The sequence below is a fragment of the Vulpes lagopus genome, chromosome 4 (assembly GCF_018345385.1).
Source record: "Vulpes lagopus strain Blue_001 chromosome 4, ASM1834538v1, whole genome shotgun sequence".
Taxonomy (NCBI): domain Eukaryota; kingdom Metazoa; phylum Chordata; class Mammalia; order Carnivora; family Canidae; genus Vulpes; species Vulpes lagopus.
Window position 1 is genome coordinate 30,259,153 of NC_054827.1, and position 21,270 is coordinate 30,280,422.

At 41.3% G+C, this 21,270-nt stretch overlaps 1 protein-coding gene across 1 annotated transcript in view; it reads left to right on the plus strand.

Moving 5' to 3' along the window:
- UNC5D (unc-5 netrin receptor D) overlaps nt 1-21,270 on the plus strand; it is a 540,317-nt gene that overhangs the window by 459,373 nt on the left and 59,674 nt on the right. The window contains exons 9-11 of the mRNA XM_041751170.1: nt 10,524-10,709; nt 14,134-14,511; nt 19,296-19,380. Coding sequence (XP_041607104.1) covers nt 10,524-10,709; nt 14,134-14,511; nt 19,296-19,380 — 649 coding nt within the window. The remainder of the gene's footprint in view (nt 1-10,523; nt 10,710-14,133; nt 14,512-19,295; nt 19,381-21,270) is intronic.

The window sequence follows — 21,270 nt, forward strand, 5'->3', positions numbered from 1 at the left end:
TGATGGACTGGATATCGAGTGTGAGAGAAAGAAAGGTGTCGGGCATGATTTCAAAAGTTTGACTACGCAGCTAGAAGGACGGAGTTGGCATTACTGATAACAGAGAAAATGTGGTTGGTATAGCAAATCCAGAGGGAGAAGAATCAAGAGTTCGGTGTTACTGATGCTAACTTTAAGAAACTTCTTAAACATCAAAATGGAGAGGTTGAGCAGGCAGTTGAATATATGAGTCTCAAGGTCAGAGGAGAGTCCTGGCTGGTGACATAAATCTAGAGTTGTCCCGTGTCCAGATGATATTTAAAGCCATTAGGTTGAAAGAGATCCCCAGCTAATGAATGTGCGTAGAGACAGGAAGAAAGCAGAGGACTGAGCCCTCCAGGGCATCAACATTTAGATGTGGAGGAGGTCAGAAGTCACTGCAGAGAAGACAGAAAAGTAATAGCCAGCAGAGTAAGAGAGAAACCAAAAGAAAAGAAAATGGTGTCCCAGAAGGAAAGTTTAAAAAGTTCAGGACATCTTCATTCCCAACCTGGATTTTCTGTAGTTACCTCCCTGTATCCAGTCTTGCCCTTCATCAATTTATCTGATCTTTCTGAAACATAAATTCTGGTCACGCCACCTCCGGGTTTAAAGCTCTTCAGTAGCTCACCATTAGTGCTAAGATCAAGTCCAGGGTTACTGAATATGTAAATGATGTGTTCTCAGCTTCCTCTTCTTAATCATATCAGCTTCTCTCAGTAGCTGAATCTTTAGGTAAGTTCCACTTGCTGCTTCCTTTATTCTTCAGCCAAATAAAGTGGCTGGATTTTCTGAATACCCTCTGCCCATTTTCACATGTACATTCTGTTACTTCTGTCTGAAAACTTTCCCTCCACCTAATCCTGAACTTGTTGACCTCAGCCTTCCTTCAGATCCCCTATAAGACCTTCACCCACCAAGCCCTCATTAATTCATCCTATAATTTACCCAGTATCAAACTATTTTCCTAATTCTCTATTTTCATTGCCCCGATGCTGGTCTGGATTCCCCTTCTCAGACAATCCCTGCCTGCAGGTAGACAGGCTTGAGTCTTACTTACTCTTATATCTGTGGCATTCACCACCGGCCTTGTAGGTATGAGATGGATTCATGTATGTATTCAAAACACTTGAATTAATGCCTTACATCCTCCTATTAACTCCTCACAAGGCCTTTTATTGTTAAGGTGAAATAAAGTCTGCTTCCAAATATTTTTACTCAATTACGTAGTAGCTATTTGCTTCTAAATATTTTTACTCATTTATGTGGTAACTATTTATTATATAATTGTTCTATATAGTCTTTTCTCCGTGAAGTGTGAGGGAAAAAAATAAATGTTTCTTCCCCACAGCTTCAATACAAAGTAGAAAAGGACAAATGACTCCAGAGAAGGAGAAAGACACAATCTTGAATAACCATTTATTCTGTACCAGACATGAAGTTAAAGCCCAAAACGTGTGCTTTCTGGAATCATTTCTGTCAAAGAACGGCCCAAATGTGTCCCTAAAGTCTAAAAACTAGGTATACCCTTCTCACTAACACCCATCTCATTATGTCTTTTGTAAAAATGTACTGCCTTCATCCATATTGGAATGCTCTGGAGCCTGGGAATCACCATCCTTTGGGGGCTTCACAGTGTTAAGGAATGCCTCGGAATTTATGTGGCCCACACTGTATTTGGACATTTCTTTTAGCCTATGAAGACTTGAATAGCACTTTGAGCCCATGGAACTGTCTGTGACTTTGGGACATACCTTTACACTCTCAACAGACTTTTAGGCTCTTCTAAGCTAACATTAGACTACTGGTTTCAATGCTGATCTTTCAACCATGCTTTATACATTTTTTTTCTTGTAGTTTGCCCATCATTTTTCTTCATCTCCTGCTGATTATTTTTGATTACCTAAATATAGCACTTTCTGCAAATTGCATGACTTGTTTTGTACTTCAGGATCATCCCTACTGTGAATCAATCCAACACATCTATATAGGCAACATTTGTAATTTTCTTACCACTTCCAATGTGCTTATTATCCAATTTTTATCCTAAGTGTGTGCCTTTTCTTACTACTATTTTCAATGATATTGTTGACTCTACCCTTAATGAATGTGATGGGATTTTCTTCATTTCATTCCCCAGAATTTAGCACAGATAGAGAAGGAGCTGATAGACAAGTATTCTTCAGCAAGAGAATAACCCAAGTTTCTTGTTAGAAGGTGAATTCACAGGCCCCATCTCTCCACTTGTCAGTATTTTCAAAGATTACAGAGTTTATGCCTTCACTCTTTAGGAGAGGAAATTAAATAAAGTAAAATTATTTTCTCAAGGGTTAGAGTTCAAATCCTATTCTTTTTTACTCTATCCCCTAGCCTAATTTGTTCTTCCTATCTGATGGGGAAAAGCACAGTTCTTTTGCAGCCAAAGGGACAGCTACCAGATAAAAGAGAGGACCCTTAAATTTGAATGTCAGGTGAACAACAGATTTTTAGCATAACCATATACCAGATATTGCATGGGAAATATACTAAAATTATTCATTATTGATCCAAAATTCAAGTTTAACTGTGTCATATTTTTATTTGCTAAATCTGGCAACTTTGCTGAAAAGGAGGAATGTAACATGCCTGAAGGTGCACTATCAAGAAACAGTTTATAAAATAAATTCCTTTATTGCCAATTTTGGAAGAATGCTTAAAATTGAAACAGATATTGAGGGGAGAACCTTTCAGTAAGAGCAAAAAATCTGAACAACAACAAAAATTCTCCTGAAGTACAAGGTCTATTGAAAATAGGAGTAATCAGACTTGGCCAGAGAGTAGGGTCCATGTGGATGAGAAGTGGATGAAAGCTTTTGAAAAATGGGATGGTACAGAGCATAAAGCATCTTGAGCCATAATATAAGTCCCTCCTGGAGCTGACTCAATTCATACTAGAGAGTCGTTGAAAGGTGTTGGAGTGGCAGTACCAGAACTGTGTTTGGGAGGACTAATCCACGTATAAAATGGCTCTCAGTGACCAAAGACTATGTACGAGGTAAGACGAGACTGTACACTGAGGGTGTCAAGTGGAGTGTCTCCTATTGAAATTGAGATGTGAGATGCGCTGGAAATATAACAAGTAAGGTTTGTGAGTGGTTTGGAGGAAGGACTAAATGGGGACAGAATGAGAGATGAGTCTTCAGTCTCACTCATGGTGTCACATTACCTGAAAAAGGGAATTTGAGAGAAGAAAATATTTGAGGAGGTAAAAGTGATGAATCCAGAAGTCAGAAGACAGATTTGTGATGTTAGCACAACATGCAGGTAGTGTTGTCCACAGAGCAGGAAAGAGATAAGGCAGGAGATCTCTAATGGGGAATGTTCGGCATCAAGGAAATCATTTAGCATTGTCTGTGAGCAATTATCCAATTAGATTGGCATGGAGCAAGGAAAGGGACTAAGAACTGAGCTTTCAAGTCTGTCTATAGAACTTTGAGAATGAAAGGTAGTTACTAAATAAGAAAGGAGATGGTAGGGGAATCAAGTTTAAGGAACATTCTTTTTCTCTCTAGAAGAAGGGTTGGCTTGGCTTGTCTACTGCTATAGAGCAGTGGGAAAGAGGAAGACAAAGACATTACTGTTGAGGCACACGTTGTAAACAGCCTTCAAGAAAGAACAGTGATTTGGCAGGAAGACAGATCTTAAAGGGTAAGAGAATATTCAAACATAGAAATCCTGGACTAATTATCATATGGCCTGCCAACAGGTGAGGCAAATGTAAAAAGAAATGAAGTGCATCTCTAGGTTCTGATAGGAAAGACCTACAATATATTGTATGTGGACCACCCCCAACAAAATAAAATACAGTAAAGGAAATATAGTGCGGAGCCTTTAGAGTAAAAAAGATAAGTGAAGGACATTCACATTTTCCCCCCAAAAGATCCCAAAGATACTATCAAGATAACTTATGGAAAAATGGTAGTTGAAGAATGCATTTTCTCCTTGCATACTGTTTTTATACTTCCTAAAACATTTTCTCACCTTATACATGTATTTTATTTATTCCCTTAACATAAGGGACAGCAGTTAATTGGTTAGAGGAATGTATTAAGAAAACACATATTAAGAACTGTTAAACGTTGGGGCACCTGGGTGGCTCGATGGTTGAGCATCTGCTTTTGGCTCAGATCATGATCCTGGGGTCCTGGGGCCCTGGGTCCTGGGGTCCTCTCCATAAGGAGCCTACTTCTCCCTCTGCCTATGTCTCTGCCTCTCTATGTCTCTCATGAATAAATAAGTAAAATATTTAAAAAATGTTCAATGTTAAAAAAATGCTTTCAGTTCTTTTTAAACAAAGAGCTAAGAATCCATGGGTGTAGAGAAGACCACGCCTTTGAGAAGTTTATCTGAGAGGAAGTTGGAGAAGGATTTGGTGGAGAGGTGATTTAAGAAGACTAGACAGTGTGTGGAGGCAGAGGGCAAGGCTCAGGTGCAGAGGAAAAATTTGAAGATGCAAGACCAAAAGGGAATAATGAATGAGTCCAGGTCCCGAGGGAGGCAAGAGAGGGCGGGATCAGAGCCGGTCTGACCCAGAAGATGAGCATCTCTACAGGAACAGAGAAAAGGGAAGGAAACATGCATGCAGGAGTGGAGGAATTTTGAGTTGTGGGGAAGTGGGCTCACATATGACGGTCACCATGTCTTTAGCTGGAAAGATGAGCAGGTGAGCAAGAGCGCTCCTTTTGAACTAGAACAGCACCTGGCACGTAGTAAGCGCACTGAAGAATTGGCTATTTTTGTCATTCATTACAACAGTAAAACAACAGTCACCACAATAACAATAATGAGGTTCTTGACGGGAGATCAGAAGAGCCGAGGTGTTGATTGGTTAAGGGGTTATGAGATTCCAAGCAGTGCAAATATAATTGGGATTGTTCACCATGGTTGGCCATGGCTGGCCATTTCAAAGCTATTTCTGATGTGTTATTAAAAAAGTTACTTCTCAATGACAGCAAGGATAAACCACTCTAACAGTAACTTCTGTTATATTTCACCATCTAATTAAATATTCTGGCACATGACTCTAGCCACAGCACTGGCTGTGCAGGGAGCCAGGGGCAGGTGCTGAGATGGCCGGTAGCTGCCCTTCCAGGGTAGTGAACACAGCAACAACTCCTTTCGTCTTCCATTTGTTTTGCCTCTCTGTGAATTTCGATGGTATTGGTTCCTCAGTATTTTACCATCTCTGTTAGATGCCAATTCATGTTGTTGTTTTTTCTCATGAAATGGTAGCAGTAGTTGTTCTATAATATTTAATGGGAGACAGAATATTCTAGAAAAGCATTTGCTGTACTCCTTTATTTTGTGTCACTATCTAATTATATAAAATAGATTTTAACCTGATATATAGTTAAGCTCATAACACAAGAATTTAGTTATATTCCCATTACTTAGTGGCAATAATCAGTCTTTCACATGGGAGTCATGTGAAAAAGGGCAGAGTAAACAGCCCTTGTATTTAGTCCTTTGGGCACTAGATTGGTTCCTCTAAATGACTAGATGTGATGGCAATTCCTAAAGACATGGAACTTGCTGATGCCTGTTCCTCACCCTAGGAAATTCACAGGGGCTTTCAAAGGCCACTTGCTCCTTCTCACCAGCTTTGACCAAAAATAAATAAATGAAATGACTGCAGACTGTTGTTAAGTCGTGCTGCTTTCTTTCTTTCTTTTTTTTTCAGAGATTTTCTGAAACGAAATTTCAGTCTCCTTCAGAACTATAGTCTCCCTCACACTTTTTTTTTTAACAACCCTCATTGTTGAAAAGGTCATTTGAATATCTAACCAGAGTCCCAATTGCTACAATAAAAGGCCATGTCCTCCTCTGCAGTCCTTGTTAGAGACGGCGAAAAGTTGGTTACTCACGTCATCATAAAGGAAGGGTCACTGAGTGCCTACTGTGAGCCTGTTCTCCTCTTGTGACAATAGTCTGTGCATTAAAGATCACCTCCAGTCACCTCACAGCTCTCGCTTCTCCAGGCCAAATGAACCCATCAACATGTCCTCTCCAGGGTCCCAATTTCCAGCTCTCTATTAGTCTTTGCAGCCTTTCTCTGCAGATATTCCACACTCCTTCCAGCAATGAACCTACTCCACAGTAGTTCCTGACTAATTTAGAATACAAGAGATTTCTCAGTCCATTCTCAGTTTTGCTTTCTCTAAGGTGTAAGATTTTATGCAACAATTTTTTATTAGTTTCAGAGGTAGAATTTAGTGATTCCTCAGTTGCATATATAATACCCAGTGCTCATCACATCATGTGCCCTCCTTAATGCTCATCACCCAGTTACCCCATCCCCTCACCCCCCTCCCCTCCAGCAATGCTCTGCTTCCTAGAGTTCAGCGTCTCTTATGGTTTGCCTCCTTCTCTATTTTCATCTTATTTTTCCTTCTCTTCCCCTACTCAACAGGTTTGTTTTTGTTTTTGTTTTTTTGTGCCACATGTTAGGCCCTTCCATGCTTTTGCCTAAAGCTTTTGTGACTCTTGGATCAAGGAAAATGGGGGTAAAAACATAGGAAAGATATCAATAACATATTGATATGTAAGGGTTCATTCATGAAACAAGGTCAGAGAAAAGTATCTGTGCCCACAGAAAGCAGAACAGCATTATCAGTCACAAGATATCGGTGCTTTTGTTCAAAAATCATTGTAAGCAAACAGACCTTCAACACATGTATGTGAGTAAGCGGACAGGTAATAAACATATATATGTGTTAATGTAAAGAGAGTCCCTGCGGTAGGAGTTTTGTAATCAACCTCAGACTGTTGCTGCATTTGGAGACCAGGTAAACAATCAATAAATAGTTGCAAAGATCTGCAAATTTCTGTGGGAAATTATAGAGATATTACTGTTTTTGAAGCGTTTAAAGCAGTTAGAGAGAATGCATTGGCATTCAGATAATTAAACAATAAAAAGCATAATCCAAAATGAGTTCTAGGAACCCTAAGTGATATTGGAATTTAGAAGAACATGGTTGGCAGGGTTGGCTGGATCCTCCAGGCCAGGGTTACTTTCTTGGAGGAGATGGGCCTGGAGCTGGCACCTGATAGATGAGTAGTACCTAGATGCCCAGGGGAAGGGGGGAATATTTTACAATGACCTGCCACACAGGCCCATTTGCTAGCAGTCATCCATCCACCCGACAGGTAAATTACAGTTGAGTTTGGGGTGTAGGGCAATGCAGCAAAGCAGAGCATGGAGAAAACCATCAGTGCCTGGGTAGTGGCAGCCCCAGTTAGTCATGTTGTTGGAAAGACTCCTGTTGGGAAGGAGCAGTGGTGGCTTTCAGTGTTTGCATAAGAGTTGAGTATGTACCTATGTGAATGTGTGCGCACATGCACTCTGCTTCCACCCTCTTCCCATGAAGTCATAGTGGATGATATGGCACTAAATCTCAGATCCTTCTGGAGCCAGTCCTGAACACACAAGAAAAGTGAATCAACTATGTTTGTAAGCATGCAGCAATCCCTAGAGGAGAAACCACTCTCCTTTCCTAGAGGACAGAATAGAAAATAAAGAAGCAGAGAAGAAAAAAGAAAAAGACAAAAGAATAAGGCAAAGCAAAAGTGATAGATAGAAGAAAAGAGCGAAGAAGAAGAAGAAAAGAAGAAGAAGAAGAAGAAGAAGAAGAAGAAGAAGAAGAAGAAGAAGAAGAAGAAGAAGAAGGTGGTAGTAGTAGTAGTAGTAGTAGTAGTAGTAGTAAGAAGAAGAAAAAGAAGAAAGAAGCACTGTGGCCGGACTTTGGAAGGGTTTGAGCTGTGGGTAAGGATGTCTTATTAAATCTCTCAGTACACATAGATGTGGCTTCGAATACTTGTGTCTGCCTCTGTCAGAATCCCATCACTGCTGTTGGACAAGAAACAAGAATATGTTAATTCACCCATGCATCCTCATTTCCATGGCATGGTTGGCCCTCAACAAATGTTTGTTGAATAAATGAAATTATTAGATTCTGAAGTTTTTCATTCCCAAGATAGATTGTTCTTGTAAAGTAAATACCACATTGCTTATCTTCCTTTAGGAGTCGATTGACTTCTGGCTTTTGGATTAGACTGTCCCACCAAGTGCCAGGGTGAGCTTTGTAAGGACACAGTGCCCTCCATACGAGTCTCTCTCCCTTCACCCCCGACCCCCATCCCCAAAGTCCCCATACTTATTTTTTTTAATTCTGTAATACAGTATTTCATACTCGACTTAACTCAAATAGATTCTGCAAATATTCCTGGGAAACGCACTGAACAATATCAAACATTTAAATCTCACTCTGAAGGCATATGTAGGGTCCTTTCCTAAAAAGAGGGTTTGTGTCTGAAAAAGAGAATTCTGGTTGTCTGGCTAGTAAGGGGGTGGAAACATAAAGAATCAGACAAGCAGACAGAGGAGCAGACGCAACCTGTTCCGACTACTTGGTTTCATCTAGAGATATTCATGTCTACAGATGTCCATTTCCAGCAGAAGTAGTTTGTCCTGGTCATCATCCTGGCTTCTGCTCCTGCCTGTTTTAGCACCTTGGAAGCTAACTGGGTCATTGTCTCTACTTTGCCAACTCAGCAGCTGCATTCAGTACATGGCCAGGCTGTTTCTCTGTCTGTGCTGAGATAGAATGAGCAGGTGTGTTCTCCCCAGATACACCTTTAAGATGATAGTGTCATCCGTCAGAAGTGCCTGAGGAACTGGCAGGAAGCAGGGGGAAGGCTAATTGGTTTCCATCCACACTTGTCTCACTACTCCTGGTACCCTGGTACTCTGTTGTGTTACGTGTCCTCTCTCTACTCTATTACGTCCTCCAAGGAACTTAATTGAATAGAGGGAGGGTGGGAGCCTAAGTGGGACCATAGCTGCCCTTCCCTTTTTCTATGGGACACAGACAGATGCTGGAACCCTGGGGTCAGGTCCCATCACCACGTGTGTGTTTCTGGTTGATCAGAGCAGACCACCACCCCAGAAGCCTCCATTCCTTTTCCTTTCCCACCGGGACCACCATAGAATTGGAATTAAAACCTGAGTCATGCCCTGTGTCTCAGCACCTTGTAGGCTGTTGTGGTTATTCCAAGTGTCTTATAATCCTCTAACCTTTCAGATACCGTTCTTTTGGATGGTTACACTCCCTTACAAATTATTTGTATGTATTAACTGCCCTATTGCTGAACTGGTTCTGCTTGATTTCCTCGTTTGCTCTTTAATTTGGTAGTGCCTTATTTTACAGCCCACTAACTTTGTCAAAAATAAATTCGTTTTACCTGTGTGGTTAGTAGTACTCAGTTGATAACATAAGTACCATATTAGGCTGCAGTGAATGCATAGTAAGCACCATGCAATTACAAGGTGAATATATGATAGCTCTATTTTAGCCTCTAAACCCAACACAGGGTGACAGGGTAATTACTTTGGGACCTATTAAGTGTACGCACCCCATCATCTATAGGGAGATGAATTACATAGTTAGCAGTGGCCACCTTCTCCTTCCACATACTTACCAAGATGAAGACTCTTTCAGGGTTGTGTGGTCTTGGATAAATCTCATTTTGAACCGCAGTAGCCATTATGAATGTCTTCAGGAATGAACCACACCCAGAGTACAACTGGGCAACAAAATGGAAAGAAGCTACAACCAGTCTTGGGGGTTGGGGAGACACCCACATTCTCAATACAACTAACGCTCTTATTTTTGCTTTGCCTATGCATTCAATAGGATGGAGTAGGAGAGGTATGGGAGAAACAGCATGTGCCCTTTTAGAGACGAGTCCTCCTCCACAAAAATGTATTAAGTCTAGCATTTAAATGGTGCTAGAAAACATTGACCATGGACATCGGAGCACCTAGGACCAACACCTCCATATCTCACAACAGAAATTCTCTCATAATGACTGTAAATACCCTAAGCTAATGTTGTTGATGTTCTCTTAAACTGAATGATTTGTGCCAAAGCTAAAAATCCCTATTTGTGAGCTCTGGTCTTCTCTCTCTTGACTCCTAGACCATGTATGACCTTCTCACCCCAGCCCACTCTCTGTGAATGCATGTTCCCCATGTCATATAGAAGCAGAGCAGTTCGCTCATATTTTGTCATTGTATGTGGATCTCATGTCCCCCCCCTCAAATAAAAATAAGATGCCAAAAAAAGAATACTTTGTGGGTAAATACGACATCTAAACCAAGTAAATTAAGGAGTAGTCTGTTTTTCCTTGAAAAATATTATATTCTTTGCAAAATTGATTCTCTTTAAGATTTTATGATGTGGTAAGCTACCTTAATGCAGTCAAGATATTTGACTAGAGTCCATCTGATTTATACAGGTATTTGAGAAACATGATTATGTGTGAGAGTATAACTTATAGCTAGCTGCATTTGTCATTTTCTCTGAGCAGTAGCTCCAAAAATCCAATAGCATTCATTTGGTATCCCAGGGTGGCTCTTCAGCTCTGTGCCCATGTTGGCCATTTAGGATTTTTCTTGTGTCTTTCAGGCATTGAGAATGCCAGCGACATTGCTCTGTACTCGGGCTTGGGCGCTGCTGTGGTGGCCGTTGCAGTCCTGGTCATTGGCGTCACCCTTTATAGACGGAGCCAGAGTGACTATGGCGTGGACGTCATTGACTCTTCTGCATTGACAGGTGGCTTCCAGACCTTCAACTTCAAAACGGTCCGTCAAGGTCAGCGGCGTAGGTCCCCTCAACACCTCGTCCTCAGGACCATAGAGACTACGCTCACACAGGACGCCCAGTGCTCTCCGGCCCTGTGTGAAGGTAGCTCTTGGCACTGACAGCCGCTACCTAATTGTCTTTACATGTTAGAAAACTAGGCTCGGTGGGGTAGTCGGCCTCAGTCCTTGGCTACTAGGAGGGTAAATGGATGTCAGTTTACCATGAGCAGCATTCTTCCATCTTTGATATGGAATAAACTTAGCAAGTTATTTTGTCTCAGATTATCCAACTTTCTATTTTAACAAGCTGGCCCCGAGGAGGACCAACTACTTCACCATAATCTCCCATTCATATGAATTATACTCTTTATTAGGTAAAGTTATTTGTGTTCTATTTTGTAGAAGTGGAAAAGACTTTAGAGAATCTCCCCTAGCCAGCAGAGGGAGAAAAATGAAGTTCCTAGCCTAAATGTCTCTTACCTGTTGCCCAGTCGAGCCAATCTTTTGTTGTAGGAAGAAGGGAATTTATCATATTGAACTATAGCAAGACTCATTTTCAAAACGGAGTCGTGTAATTCTCTTTATATGAACCAAATCTGCTTCTGATTGCAAGATGGAGATGAGCCATACATGGATTTTGGTTTAGAGGAAAAAAAAAAAAAGGAATTATCTCCTTTTAGAGGGTGAAAATTTTCCACCCTGACCCTTCCTGTTAATATTAACCACCTTTATTTCTATTTGTTGTGCATCTCTACTGCTCATGGCCCTGGACAAGAACAAGTTTTACTGCTTGGCAGTGATTAAGTAGTGACCAGTTCTGAAGTTGAACCCAAACATGGTAGAAACTGGGAGATGGCCAATACAGACAAAATGCTTTCCTGCCTGCCACTCATTTCTGGGCCCCAAGAGGTTCAGGTCTGAGCCTGCTTGGCCTCAGAAAGGGACACATCCTGTTAGTAGATATGATATGATTATACAAATACGTACCTAGCTTAATAGATATGATTTAATTAGAAATAAATCGAAAAAAGAACTGATTTTATACTGCATAAGAAACTGGAAATACTTCCATCAAATAATAAGACCTCAGTATCTCAGACCATACCATTTTAAAACAAAAGAAATACAGTTGTTTCAGAGACAGAGGCTTTGAAGTCAAATAGATTAATCCCAAATTACTATATGACGTAGTTCACTGATTATCTTCTCTGTTCCAATTTTTAGAGCTATAAAATGGGGATACTCGTATCCACCTCAGAGGGTCCTCCTGAGGATTAAGTAACCTGGAATAACAAGGATTATAAGCCCTTGGCATATAGAGGGTGCTCAATAAATGTAATGAATAGGAGTCTACAAGCTAATGGTTTCCTCTTACTTTGGCACAGGATGCCAGTGTGTTCCGTAGAACAGCAGGCAGCAGGTGAGGGGGTGGTTCCCTCGCCTAAACATTTTGAGAATGCTGACTTGCATAAGCTGAAACATATCTCCATAGTGTGGGTCTCCTTAGAGCTTACATTGTTTTGTGAATCTCTAATAGAATATATAGCCTTTCCAAACTTACTTCACCATTTTGTTTTTATTTTTAACTAAGAATATCCCAAAGCTAGTGATTAAAGCAAAACTCTTTTATTAAAATTCTACTCTACCCTATAGTCATTGTGAAGATACACCTCACATTGATTCTCATATTATTTTCACCTCTGTTGTCCTGAGAGACATCCCTTCTGAGCAAATAAAGCCAGAAGGTGAATGGTGATGAGACTTTTCAACAGAATGCCGTACTTAGAGTGAACCAGGAAGTTTTAAAAGGATTTCCAAAGGGAACTGTGGGGCAATCAGCCAACTTTCTTTAAACTGTAGATGGACTCTTATCATAGATAAATATTTGTATAATTAGGCATTTTCTCCTTAAGTTAGACTTAGGTGTAACTCTAGGAAATCTTTTTGCTGCTTCGCTTCACATAAGTGAGAAGGGTCTTTTAAAAGTGGCCAGAAAGGTGGTGAGAGCTCCAGGAGGTGAGGGCTTGAGATAAAATAGCCATGAGACTCAGCAATACGATTTTTCAGGTCTTGGTGGAGGGGCCTGTTCCGAATTCTTTTCAGATGTGACATGGTTCTCAAGTCCTGCTTCTTGCCAGGGAAGGCCATAAACAAGAACAAGGCTGAGACCTATAGAATTCAGTGCCGTTCCATTAAAAATCACAGCTCCGTATTGTGCCTGCGTCTTGGCACCAGAGCCTCAAGCATGAAAAAAAAAAAAAAAAGCATCATCAAGGAGCCTTTAGATCTACAAAGCCATTTCATCTCATTTTGAACCTCCTCCTCTATGATTTTGGATTCTTAGAGCATCGGCACAAGAGGTGGGAAAAGCCAGGGTTATAGATTTCCTGCTGGCGTTGCTACAAATTATGAGTTAGAAGAACAATAGCGACTAATACAATATGGCCTAGAATTGCTACATTTTCAAAAATATCATACTTTAAACATTCTGTCAGGCCCCAAAGGAAAACTGTTTAATATGGTTTGGGTTTCAATTTGAGAAGTCACATTGACGGACTGATATGGGTGGGAGGTTTGGGACCGGGGGTTATTTCGTTATTTGCTAATAAATGAGATTACTTCATCACAAGAAAATAGCACAGCATTTCTTTTTAATATTTGGCCTAGAAAAAAAAAATCGGTTGAGCCCGAACAGATGAAAGTCCAATTTCTCATGTTTTTGTAAAGATTTTTTTTTTCATTTGTTTCAAGACAGAAAGGAAGCCTTTCTAAGCTGCTCTGCCCGTGTGGGGCCTCTTTTCCCTGTCAGAGTGACATATGCGCTATTAGAGCAGACTGACTGCTCAGACATGGCGTGATCCATGGGGTCTCCTGACCCTTTTGCTCTGAGGACACATCACTTCCTCTCCCAACTCCAGAAAGGGCCCGGGATTCCACGTGAGATGTGCTGCGCCAGTGCCACTCTGGTTGTAAACAGCCCTACCTAGTCACCGTGCTGTGTCACCCTTGGCCGTTTAAAAGGAACAGATGTTATTTTTGCTTCCAAACTGGATTGCAAAACATCTTTCCTCCTTTTTATTTTCCTTTAAGCTTCTCTTTGCCAGTTAAGATAATCACATAAACAATAATACCTGAGTGAGTTGCCTGACGGGGTGGCAGGAACACTTGTTTTGAAAAGATGGCCTCCGAGGAGCTCTGGAAGAGGAGCGATTCGGGTCAGCGGCATTCAGAGATCCACTGTGCAAGCCAGAGCTCCCGATCCCAAGGCCCCACTCCCTCCTGTCCAGCCTGTGAGAGCTGCCATAGATTCTCAGGGCAGCCCTGAAGGGCAGCTGGCAAGAGCACGGATGCTACACAGATGGCAGAGGCAGAGGTAAGGGGGTCACTGTGACGCGTCTGAGTTTCTGAGTGACAGAATGATTTTCTTTCACCAGGTAACTCCCTGCTCCTGAACTCTTCCATGCAACCAGACCTCACGGTCAGCCGAACGTATAGCGGGCCCATCTGCCTCCAGGACCCTCTGGACAAGGAGCTCATGACAGAGGCCTCACTCTTTAACCCTTTGTCCGACATCAAAGTCAAAGTTCAGAGCTCATTCATGGTGTCCCTGGGCGTGTCTGAGAGAGCCGAGTACCATGGCAAGAATCATTCTGGGACTTTTCCCCACGGAAACAACCGCAGCTTTAGTACAATGCATCCCAGAAATAAAACACCCTACATCCAGAATCTGTCATCACTCCCCACAAGAACAGAACTGAGGACCACTGGGGTCTTCGGCCACTTAGGAGGACGCTTAGTCATGCCAAATACAGGTGGGTGTCAAGTGTGCGTGTGTGTATTTCTGAGCATTCTTTTAAATGTTTTATGTGTCTGTAATTATGTCTCATAAGATTCGTTTTTAAGATCCTTACCATCTTTGCTACTTACGTGGATCCCTAAGGCTCCCTGATTTATACAGCAAGCCAGAACCGACACAGAGATTAGATTTGGCAATCTTCACCTCAGTGTGGAGGGTCCGCTCTATTTGATGCCCTGTTAGAATTGACAGCCATATTTGCTAGAAGGTTTTCGTGGCCCCCAGAGCTTAAGCCCCCTTGAAATATATTCCCTAGAACATGATCCGGAAGCACTAACTGAAAACATTCCTTGACAGGATTGAGAAATACCATGTTTTGTAGCCAAACATGGTTTATACACTAGTAGATAATTTAGCGGAAGGACACCTGGAGTCAAATTTCCTCCGGAAGGGACCTAATAAACACCGTCGGTGGCCATAGACCTTGCTTTAATGTTACTTTATGATAAGCAAGAATGCAGGTTCGGTACAGAGCTGTTCTTTTGAAGGCAGACTTCAAGTCCAGGGCTATATCATGCATACAATTAGTTCTCAAGAAGTTTTTTCCTCCTGTTGCTGAGAAGGGAGATTTTCCTGATGTTTTGATAAGGACACATAGGGTGTACAGACCAGATCACTTTTAAAATGGCATCCTATCAATGGATTAGTCTTCAGAGTTGCCATCTAAGACCTAACTGGGTGGCAGGAGAAGGCACTGTCTCCTCTGATTTCTAAGCAATGAGAATTAGGTAGTGCTGTGAATCATTGCTGGTTGGCTCCTGAAAGGAAAGAGCACACTTGTCAGTAAGTGTGACAGAACAGTCAGACAGCATTGAATCAGCACCATCAGGGCCTTGACAGCCTTCCCTCTGAGCTACAGCTAACCACCCTCTCCAGATCGATCCTTTTATCCTCTAAATTGAAATCTCCAATAGGACTAGTCTGAAGCTCCCATTGCAGCTAACTGACCCTATGGCAGCCTCGTGACTTGACCCCGCACTTTGGTTCAAGTTGAGAAATGTCATGGTCTCCCGCCTCAGTTGCTTCCTCAGAAATAGCCCTCCAGTGCAGGCCTGCTCATGATTTTGTGTTCTGAACTCTCAGTTATCAAAATCTTCCTTGGTTGACGTCTTAGGACATGGTAAGAATCTTCGTTTAAACATGCGCAAGAATCAACGGGTGACGTAATCCTCCCTGGTCATAATTGGCAGTCAGGAGGCTCAATGTGGAATGAGTCAGTTAGTCATGCTTACCAAGTACCTTTCTTGTAAGAATCTATAAACTAGAAGTGTGGGTTTTGGGAAAAGAAAATGATGCAAACCCCTTCTTGAGAACAGGATATAGTGATTAGAATTCTTTTCCTAGCTCAGTATGGGGTACTTCAGGGGCCCCCAGTAATTATCTGCTGAATAAACTGGCCCACACTTTTCCTCTCTCTTCCCATCTTTGTGTGTGTTTACACATGTGGAAGGCATGCCAAGATCAACCCATTCATTGGCCTTGCTTGTTTAACGTTCATCAAAGAATGTGAGATGAAATCATGAAACAGATTTTTCTTTTTCATACCTTCTGACTTAAGAAGCACTTGTGTTGAAATCTAAAAGTTCTGATGGCATTGCCTGATTCCCAAACACTTCCTCTGTAAAAGGGCATTTTCAAAGCTTCTAATAAGAAGGCCTGGACAAGATTGAAGCTGTTCACTGGGAATGAGTTTGAGGAAAAATAAGTGTGGGGAATTGAAACATATGCTATGTTATTTGCAGAACATAAATGCAAAATATGCCCTAGGGGGATAAGTGTAAAGAAGCAAGGCACAGCAATTAAATTGTTCTAATGCCATCCTCCCAGATTATTGTATGGTGCCTGGCAATGATTTTTCAAAAGGGATGGGATGGCCCCCACTCTGTAGAAATCATTTATTATGCAAAATATGAAGCAAGAAACTCAGACAGGTGGTTCTGTTGTCATATCAAGTAAAAGGCTGTCAGGGTAGCAGGTGGAGTTTGGGGGAGAGTATGTTTCTTTAATCAGAAGTAACTGGTGAGTGACATATTGAAAATGGACACTCCTTTAGGGGCCCACAGGCATAAGGATTCCCCCACTATACCTTTCATTCTTCATAAGATACTGCTTGCCACCCACACTACCACCCATCTTGATCCTGCCTCTGTGTTTGACTATGTCCCATCTCCATTTACAATTTGCATGTTTAAAGTGGGAGGAGGGAAGTATGTTCGAAAGATAATCATAAAATTTCTGATTGAAGGAAAGATGAAATCGTTTAAAGCTCTAATGATCCTGTAGATTCAGGTCGTATTTAGGAGTATTATGAATAATGTTTCAATCTGAACATAGGGAATTAAGCTGACTTGAAAGGAATGAGATATGATCTGTTCTACAAACAGCCCTATCTCAAAAGTCTACACATATATTTATTCTGATTTGATATGGGAGTTGACCATCAGGCACTGATGATCTAGAGAAGAGACCGTGTCTCAGAACCTGGCTTTAAAAAAAAAAAAAAGTTTTAAATCCTATTACTTCATCCATTCAGGATGTTTTTTGAGTGCCTACTCTGTGCCAAGCGTTGTACAACATGTTATTGATGTAATGAGCCATCATTACTTTTTTATTTTACATGCACTGTATGATTTATTTGAAAGTTTGCAAACGGCAAGCTAACCAACACGTCAGAAAGCAAAACGTGACCATTTGCATTGGAAATTAAAAAATTGACTCTAAAGGGCACAAGGCAACTCTGTGGAAATGGCAGTGTTCTATATCTTGATCATGGTGGTCATTACATGAGAGTATGCATGTCAGAAACACATCAATTTGTACTCTTAAAATGGGTACAATTTCTTGCATGTGAATTGTACCTTAAAAAAAGAAAAGAATGGGAAAAGAAAAATGGGAGCACAATGAAGTTATTGTTTTGGGGTAACTGCTAAGGATGGCATCTTTGCTTGATGTTGCCTCCTTTGCTTCTATATCCAAGCCAAGGAATAAGAAAATGGGGTACCTCAGTGACTCAGTCACTTAAGCAGGCTCAGGTCATGTCCCAGGGTCCTGGAATCGAGCCCCACATCAGGCTCCCTGTTCAGCAGGGAGTCTGCTTCTCCCTCTCCCTCTGTCTGCTGCTCTCCTTGCTTGTGCTCTCTCTCTCTGTCAAATTTTTAAAAATTAAGGCGTAAGGACTGAATGTCTCTACTGTCACAAGGGCCTAGGTCGTCTAAAAGGGAGGTAACAGAGGAAAACCACTGTGTCAAACTAAGAGAGAATACATAATTTCTAGGGTGTACATTCAGCTTGACATCCACACATAGATTATCCTGTGTATTACAACTTCTGCTCAACAGCAGGGAAGGATGTACTGAAGTCCACTTCATTTGGCAACTACATTTAAAAAAGAACAGGAAATGAAAGGAGGAGCCTGATCAGAGGCCCCTAAGTATGGCAATTACAGTTCCATTGACATTAAAGTCCAGAATATAAATGGATACTCTTGCTGAAAAGCTGTAAGCAAGATTTAAATGTGCCTCATTCTTAGTGCTGGCGAATGATACTGATGATAACTAGCATGTTACTGAATAATGCTCATAAATGTGCATCACAAATTACTTGTTTTGCAATGAGTCTTGCATTCCTTGATTCTATAGCAGCTAACAGGCACATAGAAGGGTATCAGTAAAGCCTGCCATCTCTAGATGTAAATTACCATCAGCAACCTGAAAGCTTTCTGTGCAATTACATTAGCTCTAATGAAAGGGGGAAAGGTGGGAACTACATTATTCAGAGAATAGGAGGATGTTCTGAGATTTTATTTTGCAAAGATCTTACTGTGTCTCTATTTCATTTCTTTTCATAAACAAGAAGCTACATTAAAGAGCATCTCTGCCCTGTCTAGATTCCTCTTTCTTGGCCAAAGTGAAATATTTACTTCGCAGTAGACAAGAGGAGAGAAAGGACACTGCAGACGCAGTGTGATGTGCCTTCCTGAGCCTTCCCCCCTCGCGCTGTAGGATTTTGCTGGAGTTAGGCTGCTGATTTTTTTCTTATTTGACACCACCATAAATATGGTTACGTTGCCTTTAACTTTCATCTTTTTTAGCTTCAGTTTGCAAATAGAGGACGAAATACCAGCTATACAACAACCTACAATGTCCCTAAGCTTATCCATGCTTTTTTTTTCCCCCTCCAGTTTTCTGGACAAAATACAGTACTCCATTGATCACCTCTTTAAACTTACTTTGAGGTGCATAATTTATAAGACAATTTCATACCAGGCCTGAGAAAAGCATTAGAGGGCTCGCCCACCATCTCGATACCTTTTCAGGAAATGACTGGAGAGAGACAAGATACTGCAATACGTTCCTAAATTTTGCAGCAGATTAACAGATACACTGATAAACTCTTATATTCTCAGATATGTTCGATAGTGCCTGGTCTCAGGACACCCAGTCTTTTAAGAGAATTAAAAAATGCCAGGAAGACCTTAAATTAAAAACCTTGAGTACACAGTCAAATAACATGCTCCTCTTTATGTCACTGTTGGGAAACAATGTTTTCTCTATTATTATCTTGGACTTTTTAAACTTTTCAAAGATCAGGATTTCATAAATTGCTGTGAGATTTGTGTGTGTGTGTGAGAGAGAGAGAGAGAGAGAGAGAAAGAGAGAGCGAGAGAGCACACATCTATAAGGTGCTCGACTGAGGGGCTTACAGATCATTGAAATAACCTCTTGACTTTTTCTGTTTTAGGGGTGAGTTTACTCATACCACATGGCGCCATCCCAGAAGAGAATTCTTGGGAGATCTACATGTCCATCAACCAAGGTGAACCCAGGTGAGAAACAGAGAAGCATGACATATTGATGACATTTTGAATATGGAATGGAGCTTCTGCAGAAATTCTGAGGTTTTTAAGATAACTTGGTGTGAAAGTGTGCAGCTAAAATCTGTGAGTTACTTGGCTACATAGAGGGGAAAAAACCAGTTGCAAAACTATTGGCTAGCATGAAAACATACAGAGCTGGCTCTGCAATTTTGGGTTACTAATCTAGGTCACTGACCTCTGGTCTGCAGACACTAAATGTAAAACTGAATCAGTAGGCAAGGCATTAGCAGGGCCCCTCCATCAATAATGACTGCTTCACAGAGTCTTCCTCTCAGAACAACACAAAACAAAACAAAACAAATCATCCCAGGAGGTGTCCTTTGGGGCTAGGCATTATGCAAATGCTGAAAATGATTGACCTATCACCTTTTCAGGTCAGCACAAGACCTGCTGCTCTAGGCTGAGAGCGGTTTTCTCAGGTAATCTTCCTCAATGTGAAAGTACCATCTACGCCACAATAGTTTTCAGGTCTGACAAATTTCAGTAGCATTAAATTCAATTACATGAACAAATACAAATCTTGTTGCGGAGTCTTTTAATGAAAGTAGTTGCTTATTTTCTTAGCGCAAGTATAATATTTGTGGAAACGTTGCTTTCCTCCACACAAGATCAGCCCAGCTCCTCTTTAGAAAGCAATTTCTCTCATAAACTGGATGTATACCTCTGGCATTTTCCAACTTAACATCTTGGTTATTTTAGACTAGATTTTCTGTTGTGAGCAAAGAACGCATGAAGGAAAAACACTGAAAGGAAAAACAGCCAGAGAAACAGATGGCTTAAACAGATTCTGATAGCTGTCTCCATGAAAGGATTTGTTGGTGCCCAGTAGTTTTAACTTTCTTCTCGAGAGGAAGCTTGGAAGAGGTGGAAAAGACTCTGCTAGCTGGCTGTTGGGTGAGGCTGTCAGAGGGCTTGCTAGTAGGCCATGCTGTGGTTGGCTCTCCTGCTATCTTCTCAGTCCTATAGAATGAGATCCCTCACCTGTGCTCCTGAAGGCACCTCCACGGGCAAATAGAGGCCACCAAGGTGCAGAAGGCAGAAGGGTTTGGAGACTTTATTCAGAACCTCGGTTAAGCAGACCTAAAAATGGAGTTTCCTAGATAAGAGTCAGCTCTTTTTTTAGCTCTTTGGTGGACTTATTTGAGAAACCATACCTGTTTAAAATTTAGATCAGGGTTCATTACATGTATGCTGATGCACATTGAGTACCAAGCAGTATCCAGTCAGCCTGCCCGAATCGTGACCTCCTGCCAACCTTCGCCCCTGCACCCTTCTTTCCTTATAATCCATCCACTGAGCCTACATACAGCTCTCAAACCCAGTATCTCCACCTCACTATGTGAGAAACAACTCAGGGCTAGTTTCCATCTTCAAAGGCACGCAATTTACAATTCACCTCAAGTGCCATCTCTTACAAGAAGCTACATCTGAGGAGGTCAGAGCTAGGATGTGCCAAAAAGCATTAAACATACAGCACTTGTGTGGAAAATGTCACTTGAGATGCCCTGCAATTATAAGACAAGAAGGAGAAATATATGAAAAACATGCCAGAGCCCCCAGACCTCAAAAGATAGGTTTGGCCTGATGTGGTCACCTCATGGGCCATCACTAGCTCTGTAAGTTCTGTGCTAACCAGTTCGGTTTATCCATCTGTATCTAAGAAGTGAGTTTATTACTGCTGTCCAAAACAGTGGACAGATACAGGAACGGTTCATCCAAGACTTCAGATCTGTGAGGTGTGCATTTTCCTGTCTATTAAATGGAGAACAAAGTACCATTGTCAGAAGCACACATGCCTTTTCATGTTGCTCAAACCTTCCTACGTGTTCCTGGCTCTTA